Consider the following 14700-nt stretch of genomic DNA (forward strand, 5'->3'; position numbering starts at 1 on the left):
AACTTAAGGGCCCAATGGAGCTAACCATTTTTGTGGGTTTCATGCAAACTCTCTATAAGCGTGGTCTGTTGCATGTCCCCACAGCCATCTATGGGTCCCAGAAACACAAGGGTCTTGAACATAAGGACCATAAAATTCCCGTATCACTTTGATTGTGCGACGCACCCTGATTGCTTCTTCGTGTCTGGAGTACGGATGGCTTCCGCCTCCCGTGATTCTCCAATACAGTTTTCGGAAGTTCCAGGCAGCTGTAAAAGTTCTAAACAGTTCCATAAAGTTTTTTAAAGTGCTAATACTTATGAGTAGTAATGTTACAGATACAGTGATTCCAACTTTCCATTTCGGAGTGACCTTTTTTCACAACTGAGAATAATTAGTCCCCTTTTCAGTATTTCTAAGCAAAAGTTCATCCCATTATAATACAGGGGGTGGGGTTTGTTTGTTTGTTTGTTTGTTTGTTTGTTTTTGAGGTCAAAAAGTTATAACCCTAGTGCATACTCTATTTTTTTTTTTTTATGCAGCATCAAGGGCAGCTCCCACTCTTCTTCCTGGCTAGCCCTCCCTTCCCTATTTTGCTCTCCTTTGGCCTGACTGCAGTAAAGGTCATTTTCTATGCTTTCTGGTCCACCTAAGCAGCAGTTGCCCAGGCTGCTCAGAACTGTCTTGTCCTTCACTGATTTATCTACCCCCCTCCCCAAGCAACAAGCCTTTACCCTTTCCTCCTCTTCCTCCTCCTCCTCCTCTGTTTCATTGTCATTCCCTTTCCCACAACATTCCCACCGCTGGAGAGACCTGTCAGGAATAAGCATGGGCCAATGGTACCAAATAGTATGGGAAACAGCCCTACTGGAAAAATTAACCAATAAACTGAAACTGACATGGGGACAAATAGAAGAAGGCACCTTCACCCCTGTATGGCTCCCCTTTATCACACACACAGCCCAACAAGACAATGGCAAAAACCCACCAACAGCATACAAATCAATATGGCTAACCTGATCCAAAACACCCACCCACCCCCCTCACCCATGAAAACAAAGACCACCACAGCCAACCACAAATGAACAAGCACACCCTAGGCCAACCCCAACCTCTCTCACCACCAAAGGAACACAAGTGAACAGCAAAGAACATGCACAAGCAACGCTGACACCAAACCCTACATATAGTAAGTAAAATAGAAATATTGCCACCCGACCCCAACCCCACCCTCCTTCCCCCCTCCACCTCTTTCCCCCTTTTCTTCCTTATGTCTCAACAAATGAAACTGAATTGTAAGAATGTTACATGGGAAAAAAATACGAGAGAGAGCCATTGCACACTTTTGTAAATCATCAATTTTTTAATAAAAAACCATCAATACATTCCCACCACTGTGGAAATGTCCGCCTGGAGCTCCCCCCTCCATAATACACTCCCTTCTTATTACATTCAGTGAAAACATTCGAGGATTTTTTTGAGGAAGTGAAATGAAACAGGGACCGGGGGGGGGATTGAATTATTGGGGGGGGTTAGAGATGACAGTTGAGCGGGTAAGATTCTGGCCAAATGTGGACCTAGGTCCCTGTGTATATGGTCTGAAGGAGCAAAATGTTAACAGCACCTTTGCTGAGACTGAAGAGAATAAGCAGAGGCCTAAATATAGGACAAGTGGCTTATTATACCAGAAGCTTAACATGAGTCAACATGAGTGTGATGCAGCAACTTTTTAATATATTAAATAATAATATTGATTACCAGCCCTCACTTTAAGGTCCCTGCATGGCTCACAACATTTTAAAATACAGCATTGAAAGGTGTGGTGGTTTTTTTAAATTATACAAATAGGGGGGAAAGATAACAAATCTTAACTCTAATAAAAATAACGTTGAAATCTTAGTCTGCTTCAACAGAAGTATAGCGTCCAGATCAAGGGAAGTAATAGTCCCACTCTATTCTGTGCTGGTCAGACCACACCTGGAATACTGTGTCCAGTTCTGGGCACCATAAGTTACGGAAGATATTGATGAGTTGGCAGGTATGGGGTGGAGAGTGACCAAGATGACCAAGGGCCAGGGCGGAATGGGGGAGACCACCTCTCCATCCTGACCCTCCCAGGGAGGAGGAAGAGGAAGAAGACAGTATAGATTGACAACAGGGGTTTGAGGGAAGTCACAGCTCAGAGGCAGATGAGGGGGAAAGTTGGGAAATCATGGGAAAGCCAGAGCAACATCTGGCTGACATGTCATTAGAAACTATTCTAGACCCACCATCTCCCAGAACCCAGCGAGCCTTAAAAGTAGGAGAGCAAAGAGCTCAAAGACAGAGGGTACTTAGCAGCACCTGCAGAGGAGGTGATGATGAATGAGGAAGTGAGAGAGCCGGGGGATGGAGATTCACTTGGAGAAATAACAGGAGTGACAGTGGACATCCTTGTTCTGCTCTAAGAATTTTGGAACCAAATGTTGGTAATGTGAATTCCCTGTGATTTGTATCTTCCAAAGTATTAACAAATTTTCAGCCAAATTTCATAACTATTTCCATTAAGTTGGTTTGTTCTACATGATCAAATGAGGGTAATGATTTTTTAAATTGAAACATTATTTTTCAAGAACATCACTTCTCTACCTTCCTGAAAAATAATATTTTAAGAATCAGATGCTATCTTTTGTTTTTGTTGTCAGGTGCTCCTTTGTGTTCAGATCAGGTCTCAACAAAATAATGTAGCATTTGGGAATGAAGATGCAGCCCAGGAGCCCAGCACTGGAGGCCAAGATGGAGAAAACCTGAACGGCTACCATGTATTTCCCCTTGGTGCTCAGGTAGGTGGGCACAAAGGACACCCAAACACTGCAGAAGACCAGCATGCTGAAGGTGATCAGCTTGGCTTCATTGAAGGCCCCAGGCAGCTTCCTGGCTAGGAAAGCCACCGTGAAGCAGATGGCCGCTAAGAAGCCCATGTAGCCCAGGGCACCATAGAACATGGCCACAGACCCTTCGTTGCATTGCAGGATGATCTCCCCAGGCTGGGAGTGCATGTCAGATTCTGGGAATGGTGGTGAGATTCCCAGCCAGATCATGCAGATGACAACTTGGACACAGGAACAGGAAATGACAATGGAGTTGGCCAGACTCTTCCCCAGCCATTTCCTCAATGAGTTCCCTGGCTTGGTGGCCAGGAAGGCCAGAACCACAGTGATGGTTTTTGCCAACACAGAAGAAACAGCAATAGAGAAGATGATGCTGAAGGCCGTTTGTCGGAGAAGGCAGGTCCCTTTCCTTGGCCTCCCAATGAACAGGAAGGAGGACAAAAAGGAAAGCAGGAGGGAAACCAGGAGGATGTAGGAGAGGTCCCGGTTGTTGGCTTTGACTATGGGAGTTTCATTGTATTTAATAAAGATTCCTAAATCAAAGCTTGTGGCTAAGGACCCCAGTAGGGCAAGGGAAAGTAGGACAACCCCCAGAGATTCTTCATAGGTTAGGAAGGTGATATGCTTGAACACACATTGATCTCGGTTCTTGTTTGGATGCTGATTTTCTGGGCATTTTTGGCAATGGTCTGCATCTGCGAGAGAGAGAGAGAGAGAGAGAGAGAGAGAGAGAGAGAGAGAGAGAAAGTAATGTCTAATACGCTGGATTTGGCCAAGCCCTGAGCAGTATCTAGCCTCTTGGGAGAGATTCAGTTGTAGAAGAAGTCAGTCTTAGACAGCCACAGATCACTACAGGTATTTAATTAGGTTTTTCTAAACATTAGCTCTACCCCAAAGAAATGTGGGACAGATTCCAGGGCTGGCGATCCCCTGCTTGGCCTCTGGCAGGTTGGGCTGCTTGGAGCCCCTATACCAGGGCCAAAAGGAGGATCAGGGGTCTGTGCAGAAGTCTAATATCTACCCTAGGTCCATAACAATCTCCCTCCTTAAGGACCCCGGGACAGTTAAGTCTAGTCAAAGGCAACTATGGGGTGCAGCATTCATTTTGCTTCAGGCCAACGGAGCTGGTGTTTGTCTACAGACAGCTTTCTGGGTCATGTGGCCAGCATGACTAAACCGCTTCTGGTGCAAAGGGGCACCATGACGAATGCCAGAGCGCACGGAAACACCGTTTACCTTCCCGCTGCAGTGACACCTATCCATCTACTTGCACTGGTGTGCTTTCAAACTGCTAGGATGGAAGAAGCTCAGAGAGAAACGGGACCTCAGCTTGTCGCGTAGTTTCAAACTGCTGCCCTTCCGATCAGCAAGACCAAGAGGCTCCGTGGTTTAGACCTCCCTCCTTCACATTTGATCATATTTATATATATATGATGATGATGATACATTTTAGAACAATATCGTAAACTATAATCATAAAAAGAGATTGATGATGATGATGATGATTTGAACCACCCAGTTCTCTCCCACACATGAAGCATACCAGACTGATCCTGCCCAGAATTGGTTTGGAGAGATTCCTGACTGAACCCTTCTCTCTTCCCCAAGGCTAGCCTTTCCCTTGGAGTCACCCACCTTCCTGAGCGGAGATGGTCCCTTCTGCACAGGGAAGACATTCATAACAGCAAAGAGGCTTCCCTTCCTGAATCACCTTGACGGATCCAGGGCGACAGCTTTCCACACACCTGGAAGTAGGAAGGGTCTAGGCACAAAGACGAAGAGCGTCAATGAGAATTGTTCTTTGAGGGATAGTTTGTTGTCATCTGCTGTAGCATCTAGACTATAGCTTGAAACTCAGCATTTCCCATCACTGTCCATTACATGAATGATTCATGATTTAATTCAGAAAAAACAAAGGACCTCCATTAAATAAAGTTCTGTATATGGGCCATGAGCTATTCACTACTAATAAAATTCATGTAGCAACCGAAAAGCGAGGAACCCCCCTTTCCCCATACACACAGTTTAGCAGGAAGCCTCCTTTGGCAGCCAGCTGAGCAGAGGAGCTGTAGGAACTATCTGGAACAACAGCCCAGTGCTGGAGTTGACAGGCAAGTGAGGGCAGCAGCCCACAGAACAGGGAGCACTTATTAGAGCTCATAGAAAAGACAGCAAAATGACAGGCATCATTCCCACTCCCCGTCACCTGATTGAGCCACTTGGGCCACTCAATGGCCTCCTGGTCGATGGAGCACTTCAGGTCTGGGGATCCCTGTCTGTCGATACTCCCAAACTTCACTCTGAGGACGGATTTATTGGGGAACACCACCCAGTTCACAATGTCCAAGTCAGCTGCCAGCTCCCCGTTCTCATCCAAATACACTCTGTCCATGGAAGAATTGTAGAACTGGGTGCTTCCTAGGAAAGGGTGGAGCTGGAACAGAAGCAAAGATGAGAGCATTTAGAATAAAGGGAAGCAGAGGCCCCTGTTTTGCTAGCCCAGAAATGGAAAGTCAGCGAGGTCCCAGCTAAAGAGGATTGGCAACTTAAGTGGACTCAGGGGACTTCCGGTCGGCGCCAGCGTTTTAATGGCGGTCTTAGCCTCGAGCTCCGAGGCGAGACTGCTCTGCGAGTTCGGGTCTGACCCGCTACGGCGAGCGGGGGACCCTTAAAATCGCAGGCGCTGAAGCCTGCGAACAAGGAGACTCGGTGGGCACCTTTGCGCCCCCCGGTACTGCGAAAGAGCCTTTTTAAAGGCTCCGGAGCGGCATCGGGTGTGAGCGCGGTGCTGAGAGTCGCTACCCAGCCCGCAGAGTGAAGCCGCGTCGCCATTAACGGAGAGCGCCGATTCCTTCCTGAAACTACAATTGGCATCGATACCCGTGAGTAAGAACTTAAAAACAACTATTAACGGGACTTAAAAACTTGGATTTGGCTGAAAACGGGAGGTATTAAATCAAGGAAGTCTGCCCCCCGGAAACTGCATGTTTAATCAAGCAACGAAAAAATCAAGTTGTTTTTATATGACAAGTGCTTTTTAAAACTACAAGCCCGACATCAGAGAGTAACCTCCCCCCCTTTTGGGCAGGAATAGGGGGGGAAGAAGAAAAAAAGAGACATTATTAACCTGCTGAAAACATTAAGAGAAGTCATCCCCCCTCACCGCTAAACCCCCCTGGTAGGGGCTGCCTGATCAGAGTTGTATCGCCGGAAAAGGGGAACTGTCAAAAGGGAGCTGTCAAAATCGGACTGTAGATGTGAATGACTCTATTTGACAAAAAGTAACGGTTTTGGCTTATTTAGAAGATTGTTTTACCTTGATACAAAGTAAAGCTCGTGTTGGACTATTGGATTTGTATCGATATATGCTTAAGGCTTCTTTGTGACTTTCACTTTTGGGATACATTTTACTCCCCCTAGAGGGAAAGAGAGACATTGTTCCATTGGAAAAAATAACAGTGGGATTTTCCACTTAAACCTTTCCTGTGAGAACGACCTTGGCTATGAGCAATCCAGTGGAGGAAATATCAACAAGGGCCAGAACAAAAGCACAAGCACAAAAGAAAAGGGCCTCCACGGCAGGCTTACCAGCTGCACAGGAAAGAGTAACAACAGCATCAATGGATTCTATGACACAGGCACTGCTTAAAATAAACCAGTCTCTAGAGGCATTGACAAAGCAATCCACAGACAACTCCAAGAAGTTGGCAGAAAATTCCAGAAAATTGACAGAACTTACAACAAGATTAGACCTGAACACAACAACGATTTCATCTCATACCGACTCCATAAATAAATTAATACAGGAAAATACAGAAACGAGGAGGATAGCCGAGAGTGCTCAAAGTACGGTTGAGGAATTTAAAGGAAAATTTGTTCCAATTGAGAGGAAAGTGGGTGAACATGATGCAACTTTGGCCTTGATGGAACTTGAGAGAAAAGGGAAGAATCTGAAGCTGAGACTTGTCCCTGAGGAAGAAAAGGACGACCTTAAGGAATTCCTTACAGAGAATATTCATGGATTTTGGTTGGAGGATTGGGAAGGAGAAGAAGATTTTGAGATAACCACAGCCTTCCGGCTGGGCAGGAGACAAGGCAAAAAGCCGAGGGATTGTCTAATCACATTAAGATCCAGAGAAGAGAGAGACAAAATATTAAATCTACATTTTCAGAAGGCATTGGTGATAGGAAACTCTCAGATACAGATTTTTAAAGACATCCCTCGTTACATCTTGCAAGTAAGGACCTACTTTAAAGACCTTGTTGACCTGCTGAAGGGAAATAGCATCCCATTTAGGTGGGAATTCCCACAAGGATTGTCCTTCAACTTTAAAGGGAGGAAGATAAAGATCAAAACAATACAGGACAAGGACCAGTTTTTGGAAAGAAACTTTGAGGACTTACAAAAAGGGACTGTGACCCTAAGAGAACCAACAGACATTTCAAATCTATCATTTGGACTTATTTCACCACCACCAACCGAAGAAGAACAATTATTGGGTGCGGTCGGAGGAACAGATACCCATCAATAAACAAAGATGTCTCTGCAACTATTAACCTGGAATTGTAATGGTTTGAACCTTCCCCGAAAAAGAAAACAAGTTTTTTACATTCTAAAAAAAGAACAATTGGACATAATATGCCTCCAAGAAACACATATAGCCAGGACCCACAGGAAGCTTCTGATAAATAAGAGACTAGGATTGGAATTTATATCATCAGATAAAGTCAAAAAAAGAGGCGTAGTGATGTACATTAAAGAAAAATTGGCCCCAAAAATGATATTTAAGGACGAGCAAGGAAGATATTTGGCAGTTGAAATTCAATCGCAAGGAGAAAAACTTTTAATAGTAGGGGTGTATGCACCTAATGAGGGGAAGGCAGAATTTTTCAAGAAACTGCATGAGACTCTATCAGACTTTATGGACTATAAAATTGTAATGATGGGCGATATGAACGGAGTAGTCTCCACAAACATGGACAAAGCTCAAAGACTTGTGATATCCAAGGACGGGAGACTACCAAAGGCTTTTTTTGAAATGACCGACAACATGGACTTAATAGACATTTGGAGAACAAGGAACCCTCTAGAAAGAGAGGGAACCTTTTTCTCCGAAGCAAAGATGACATGGACTAGAATTGACCAAATTTGGATCTCTAACAATCTGGCATCAAAAGTTAAGAAGATAGAAATCTGCCCAAAAACCTGCTCCGACCATAATGCTGTAAAAATGGAAATGAAACAAACAACGGCGGGAACATTTCGATGGAGAATGAATGACACCCTATTAAAAGATGAAGAAATCTACAAGAAGGCCCAAAAAACTTTAAGAGAATACTTTGAGATAAATTTAAGAACAAATGTGGAGAAAAGAACAATCTGGGATGCAAGTAAAGCCGTGATGCGTGGTTTTCTTATTCAGCAGAATTCCCTAAAGAGAAGAAAGCAAAAGGAGAGGGAAGAGAAAATTCTGGAAAAAATAAAGGAAGGAGAAGAAGTTAAGATCTAAACCAAAGTCACAAGAAATATTAAGAGAAATAAAATTCTATCAGATGCAATATATGGAACTGATGAATCAAGAAATAGAATGGAAGATAAAGCAGATGAGACAAAAGACATTTGAATCGGCAGATAAATGTGGGAAACTGCTATCATGGCAATTGAAAAAAAGACAAAAACTGAATACTGTAACATCTTTGGAAGAAGATGGAAGAATAATCACTAGACCAAATGAGATAAGCAATTGTTTCCAAAGCTTCTTCAAAAAACTGTACGCGCAAGGCCCAACAAACGAGCAAAAAATAGAGGAATTCATCAGAAAATATGGACTTTCAAAAATCTCAGAACAGAATAAGATGACCTTAAATGGGAGAATAACAGAACAAGAAATAGAGGGTGCCATTCAGAATATGAAATTGGGGAAATCTCCAGGACCGGATGGTTTAACTGCAGGATATTACAAAATGTTAAAAGAATGGTTGACTCAACCATTGAAAGAAGTTTGCAATCAAATTTTGGAGGGGAAAAAGGCTCCCGAATCGTGGAAAGAGGCATTCATCTCACTTATACCAAAGACAGAGACTGGCAAAAGCCAAGTAAAAAACTATAGGCCTATATCACTGTTGAATGTGGATTATAAAATTTTTGCAGACATTCTGGCAAAAAGATTTAAAAGAGTGCTAGTAGGGGAGATTCATAAGGACCAAACAGGCTTTCTCCCAGGGAGATATATGTCAAGTAATGTGAGAAATATTTTAGACATTCTGGAACTGTTGGAAATGGACATTAACAAAAAGGCAGTTTTGATCTTTGTGGATGCGGAGAAAGCCTTTGACAATATCAATTGGAATTTTATGATGAAGAATCTCCAGGGAATGGGGGTAGTCCAAAGATTTCAAAATGGTATAGGTGCGATATATGCAGAACAAAAAGCAAAATTAATCGTGAATGGTATGGTGATGGATGATATATCAATAGAAAAGGGTACACGACAGGGATGCCCTATGTCTCCCCTCCTGTTTATATCTGTCCTGGAGGTTTTGTTAAACATGATTAGAATGGACCCGCTGGTTAAAGGTATTCAGGTCGGAGCGAAACATTATAAATTAAGGGCATTTGCAGACGACTTAGTTCTAACATTACAACAGCCAGAGGAGAGTACGAAAAGAGTGTTGGACCTAATTGAGATATTTGGTCAAGTGGCAGGATTCAAATTGAACAGACAAAAAACAAAAGTGTTGGGGAAAAATTTGACACCGGAAGAAAAAGATAGATTTCAAAATGTAACGGGTTTGGAAATTGTTAAAAAAGTTAAATATCTGGGGGTAAACTTAACATCAAAAAATGCTAATTTATTTAAGGACAATTATGAGAAATGTTGGACAGAAGTCAAAAGGGATCTAGATATATGGTCTAGACTGAAACTTTCCTTGTTAGGCCGTATAGCTGTTATCAAAATGAATGTATTGCCGAGAGTGTTATTCTTGTTTCAGACTTTACAAATTCTGGACAAGATGGAGTGTTTCAAGAGGTGGCAAAAAGATATATCTAAATTTGTCTGGCAGGGCAAAAAGCCCAGAATTAAGTTTAAGATCTTAACAGACGCAAAAGATAGAGGGGGGTTTGCCCTGCCGGACTTGAGGCTCTACTATGAGGCAGCAGCTTTCTGCTGGTTAAAACAATGGCTACTTCTTGAGGACACAGACATCTTAGATCTAGAAGGTTATGATAATAACCTCGGCTGGCATGCGTATCTGTGGTATGACAAGGTGAAAGTGCATAAGAGTTTTAAAAACCATATGGTACGGAAGGCATTGTATAATGTCTGGATCAGGTACAAAGATTTAATGGAAAATAAAACCCCCAGATGGTTATCACCAATGGAAGCAAAAGCAGTTAAAAAACTTAACATGGACTCAAATTGGTTAAAATATGATGAAATGTTAGAAAAGGATGGAGAAAAGTTTAAATTAAAGAGCTATGAAAAATTAAAACATAGAGTTAGAGATTGGCTACATTACCACCAAATAAATGAAGTGTTTAAGCTGGACAGGAAAGTAGGATTCCAGAGTGAAAAGTCAAAGCTAGAAACGGAACTGTTAGAACCCAATACAAAAAACTTATCTAGAATGTATAACCTGCTGCTGAAATGGAATGTACAGGATGAAACGGTAAAATCAGCTATGATTAAATGGGCACAAGATGTTGGTCATGACATTATGTTTGCTGACTGGGAACAGTTATGGACCACCGGTTTGAAATTCACAGCATGTACTGCTTTGAAAGAAAATATTATGAAAATGATTTACAGGTGGTACATGACTCCAGTCAAGCTTGCTAAGATCTATCATTTGCCCAATAACAAATGTTGGAAATGTAAGGAAGCTGAAGGAACCTTCTATCACCTTTGGTGGACCTGCCCAAAAATTAAGGCCTACTGGGAAATGATCTATAATGAAATTAAGAAAGTCCTTAAATGGACGTTTTCAAAGAAACCAGAGGCTTTTCTTCTGGGCATGGTGCGCCAATTGGTACCGAAGAAGGATAAGACTTTCTTTATGTATGCAACCACGGCAGCAAGAATTCTTTTAGCAAAGTATTGGAAGATGGAAGAACTACCCACTCTGGAGGAATGGCAGACGAAGGTGATCGAATATATGGGATTGGCAGAGATGACCGGCAGAATCCGTGACCAGAGGAAGGAGGCGGTGGAGGAAGATTGGAGAAAATTTAAAGTATACCTTAAGAACTATTGTAAAATATTGGACGGTTAAGATGTCGAGAGGCTAGAAACAAAGAACTACAGCTGTAAATCGTAAATTAAAGGGGGAAACTTAATGAGAATATATAGAGAAATTGACTGAAGGGTTGCTGACACATTATAAAATAATGATGCAGAGAAGGGGAGGTATGGGGAAGTCATGTTTTATGTATTTGTTTGTGATTTGTTTGTTTTTCCTATACCCTTGTTCCCTGCTTTTTTTGTTTTGTAAAAACAATAAAAAATTATTATAAAAAAAAAAAAACAGAATATGGAGAACGTGCAGATTTAACATACAGAATAAGAGAGCAAGAAGAAGATACACTGAAAGAAGAGTGGAAAGCAGTTATTGAATATATGGAAAATAACTGTATACAGCTGAAAATGGTGGCAGCATTAAGACAAATTCAACCCCGTAAATAATGTTTGCTGGATGTAAAAGTAGAAAACTGATTTGAATGGTTATAGCAAAATATGCAGGGGTGTATAAGATGTAAAATGAAGCATGGAAAGAGAAGAAGGGAAGTCATTGGATATTTGTAAAATGTTTATTTGGAATTGTTCGATTGAAAATTTAATTAAAATTATCTAACAAGAACAACAAAAACAACAACAACAACAACAACAACAACAACAATAATGGAAGCATACTGACAATCCACTTCCCCTTTGCTTAGGGCTGGTTGCAAACTCAAATAGTAATGGAGAGATCTTGTCACTTTTGGTTCATACTCTTTTCTCTCTCACACAAACCCCAATCTTAAATTCAGTTCTCCACATTTCTGAACCATTTTTAAAATAATAATAATAATAGAAACTCATCACAATTCTTCAGCATTTCTGTGTGATTTTCTCCTAGTAAGCATGTTTTTTGAAGGATGCTGCTCCCTTGGATTATTTCAGAAAGAGTGAGTTAGGTTCGTTTTTCCTTTCACGGAAAACAGCCTGGTCAATGTCATCTCCCCTGCCAAAAATAATTCCAACTTGCGGGGAAAGGAGAATTGGGCACATGATGGGAGCAGTTGCTTGGGGGGCTGTGCAATGAGGCAAGAATAAGAATAGCAAACAGAAATGAAAAATGTATATGTATTAAGGAAGGTTTAAAATGGAAAATGGGTAATGTGTTTTGCAAACTTTGAGTTTTTTCCATAGTAGTTTTTTTCTAAAGGGCTCCGGTCTCTTGCTGAGATTAAGATTAACTAACTGGTTTAACATGTGAGTGTTGCAACTTTAGATCATGTGATGAAGGTATTGGATTGCATTATCTCCTTTTTGACGGGAGTTGCCTTTTTGTCTTTGGCTCCAAAACTCAAAAGGGTCAATATGTAAAGGAAGTTCTCCAGAAGGTAAAGCAAACAGCCTGGAGGCTGAAAGGCAGGAGAGAGAGATGGAGAGAGAGAGAGAGGGAGAGAGAGAGAGAGGGAGAGAGAGAGAGAGAGAGAGAGAGAGAGAGAGAGAGAGATCCCGAACCTGTGCTGGACAGAATGATGTTCTCATTCTGTTATAAAGAGTTTGTGAGTAAAGAGTGAATAATATTTCTATGCGCCTGGACAATAATTCATTTCCAAAAGGAAACAAATGCTTCCCATTCTTATGCTTCCAATAGTTTCAAACTGCACAATATTCAATATCTGCAACACTACAATTGATTGTCATGCTCAGTTGAGATGTCTATGAAGGGAAAGAAAATACCTGCCATGGCTGTAGCCTTTGAAGTCTCATTCTCTCAGTTCCCCTCTGCTTAGATCTAGATGAATATGCAGCATTTAAGGCACGAGCCACGGCTTGCAGAGTGTTGTAGATCCTGTAGCTGTCTAGAGAGAGGATTCTTTCCAGATCATCTTGGGGAAGCCTCTCCAGTTTCTCTCTCTCTCTGCATCTTGTCCGGCCTTTCACTGAGAATGCATGCTTTGAATAGGAACAATTAAAAGCATCCTCCCAAAACTTCTTAATACCAAAGAAAAAGGGTAGAAAATCACCGTATTTTGCCCCTTTACTTGTCTCAGTGAAGAAGGAAAATATACCATGGATGTGTTGGAAAGATATCTTATTATACATCAGCTCCAGGGCGACATCCCACAAAACTGTTGTGATGAAGATTTTCCCATCAATGAATTTCATCAATATGTCAAAAAACTGTTGTATATATTGTAGTCCATTTAAGAAAAAAGACATTTCCCCATAGTAAACAAATACATGCACTTGCCTCCACTTGCGGAATGGAAGACGAGGAATGTATACTCCATTTGTATTCGGTCCTGGGATGCTTTGTGAGATGACAACACAGACACCGCTCTTGATGAGCACGGGTGTCAAGCTCTTCAGGAACCTCTCTCCATTGTTGGTGTCTGGTGCAAGGAGGCCAATCAAGGTCCATCGGAAGTGCTGGAGAAGCTTGACAATCCCTGGGTACAGGGCTTCTTCTTTGGGGAGCATCCGGTAGAAAAAAGGGAAATGCCTCTTGTCATTCAGAACATGAGAGACAAAAGCATAAGCGACCTGCGAAGAGAAGGAAGATTTGTATCTTGTTTGATTTCAGATCAAAGCCTAAATATTTCTAAGCCCAACATGAGATTGGGAAGGTCTTAGGAAGGAGGAAGGTCTAGTGCAAGGACCCTTTGGTGGGAACGGTGATTTCCTTGAAGGTTGTGGCAGCCGTAAAGAAGGCAAATTTGATGCTAGGGATAAACAGGAGGGTAGTTGAAAATATGCCTGCCAATATCATAATGCTACTATACCTCTCTCCATTCCTACCTGTGGGATTTTATAGATGGCCAACACGTTTGAAATCTGGATGGAGTTTTGAGAGTCGGACCCTTCGAGAACAGCCAGTAAGTTAGTCTGTTTACCACAGCTGTAGTTTGGAAAGTTCAGCTGCCCAATGGACAGCATGTCTAGCAAAGCATCATAGGTCACCCTTCCATCAAAAAAGTTCTCATGGATGCTGTAGCCCAGGGTGATGTTGGGTAACAGCTTTTGATTCTGGTTGATCTCTTGAATGGCATACAAGAAGGAGAGGAGCTGCCAGTACTTTGTGGGTCCTTTCCTGGGGGGAGAAATTATATACATGCCAGTACCGACCAAGTAATATTTCTGTTCTACCTCTAATATTCAGCTCTACCTCTCTTTCAAAAAAAATCCTGCAGAAACATCCCCAAGGCTCATCTGTTCTAGCATTCTCAAGGCAGCCAACCAGATGCACATGGAAAACTGAGCAGAATAACACTTCCCCTACTTGAGATTCTCAGTTACTGGTACCCAGAGGCATAGTGCCTGTGACAGTGAATGGAGAACATAGCCATTGTGACTGGTAGCCGCTGAGAGCCTAATCACCTCCAAATTTATCTGCCATTGGGATCTCCTTATGTTCTTAAAGGCAGGTACCAGATCATGAGAAAGGCCCCTGAAAGTAACTGGAGATGAGTTGGATCTCATGGAAATGGTAGCAAGTGGAACACCAGGAACTCCATCCCCACAAATGTCTTACCAATAAAAGCTGGTGGAAGGACATTGGCTAAAGATATAACGATGAAACAGAGTGTTTGTGGCAGAGATGACCCCACTGATGAGGTGGTCTCCTGGCCTGAAAT

General features: G+C 42.2%; 1 protein-coding gene and 1 long non-coding RNA gene across 3 annotated transcripts in view; both read right to left on the reverse strand.

Annotated features, from left to right (window-relative positions):
- LOC310838315 overlaps positions 1 to 14700 on the reverse strand; it is a 110729-nt gene that overhangs the window by 25326 nt on the left and 70703 nt on the right. The window lies entirely within an intron of this gene.
- On the reverse strand, positions 1323 to 13603 carry LOC310837420 (vomeronasal type-2 receptor 26-like). 2 transcript variants are annotated; one of them, XM_083723999.1, is made up of 5 exons: positions 13317 to 13530; positions 12803 to 13018; positions 5056 to 5283; positions 4485 to 4611; positions 1814 to 3544 (listed from the first exon to the last, which is right to left on the reverse strand). In XM_083723999.1, the coding sequence occupies exons 1-5, from the start codon at positions 13485 to 13487 to the stop codon at positions 2634 to 2636; spliced, it is 1653 nt and encodes a 550-aa protein (XP_083580125.1). In that variant the 5' UTR covers positions 13488 to 13530; the 3' UTR covers positions 1814 to 2633. The 2 variants fall into 2 exon arrangements, with proteins under 2 accessions (XP_083580124.1, XP_083580125.1); XM_083723998.1 differs by having other exon boundaries at positions 1323 to 3544; positions 12803 to 13603.

Source organism: Podarcis gaigeae, assembly GCF_964106915.1.
Source record: "Podarcis gaigeae genome assembly, chromosome: 2".
In the NCBI taxonomy this organism is placed as follows: domain Eukaryota; kingdom Metazoa; phylum Chordata; class Lepidosauria; order Squamata; family Lacertidae; genus Podarcis; species Podarcis gaigeae.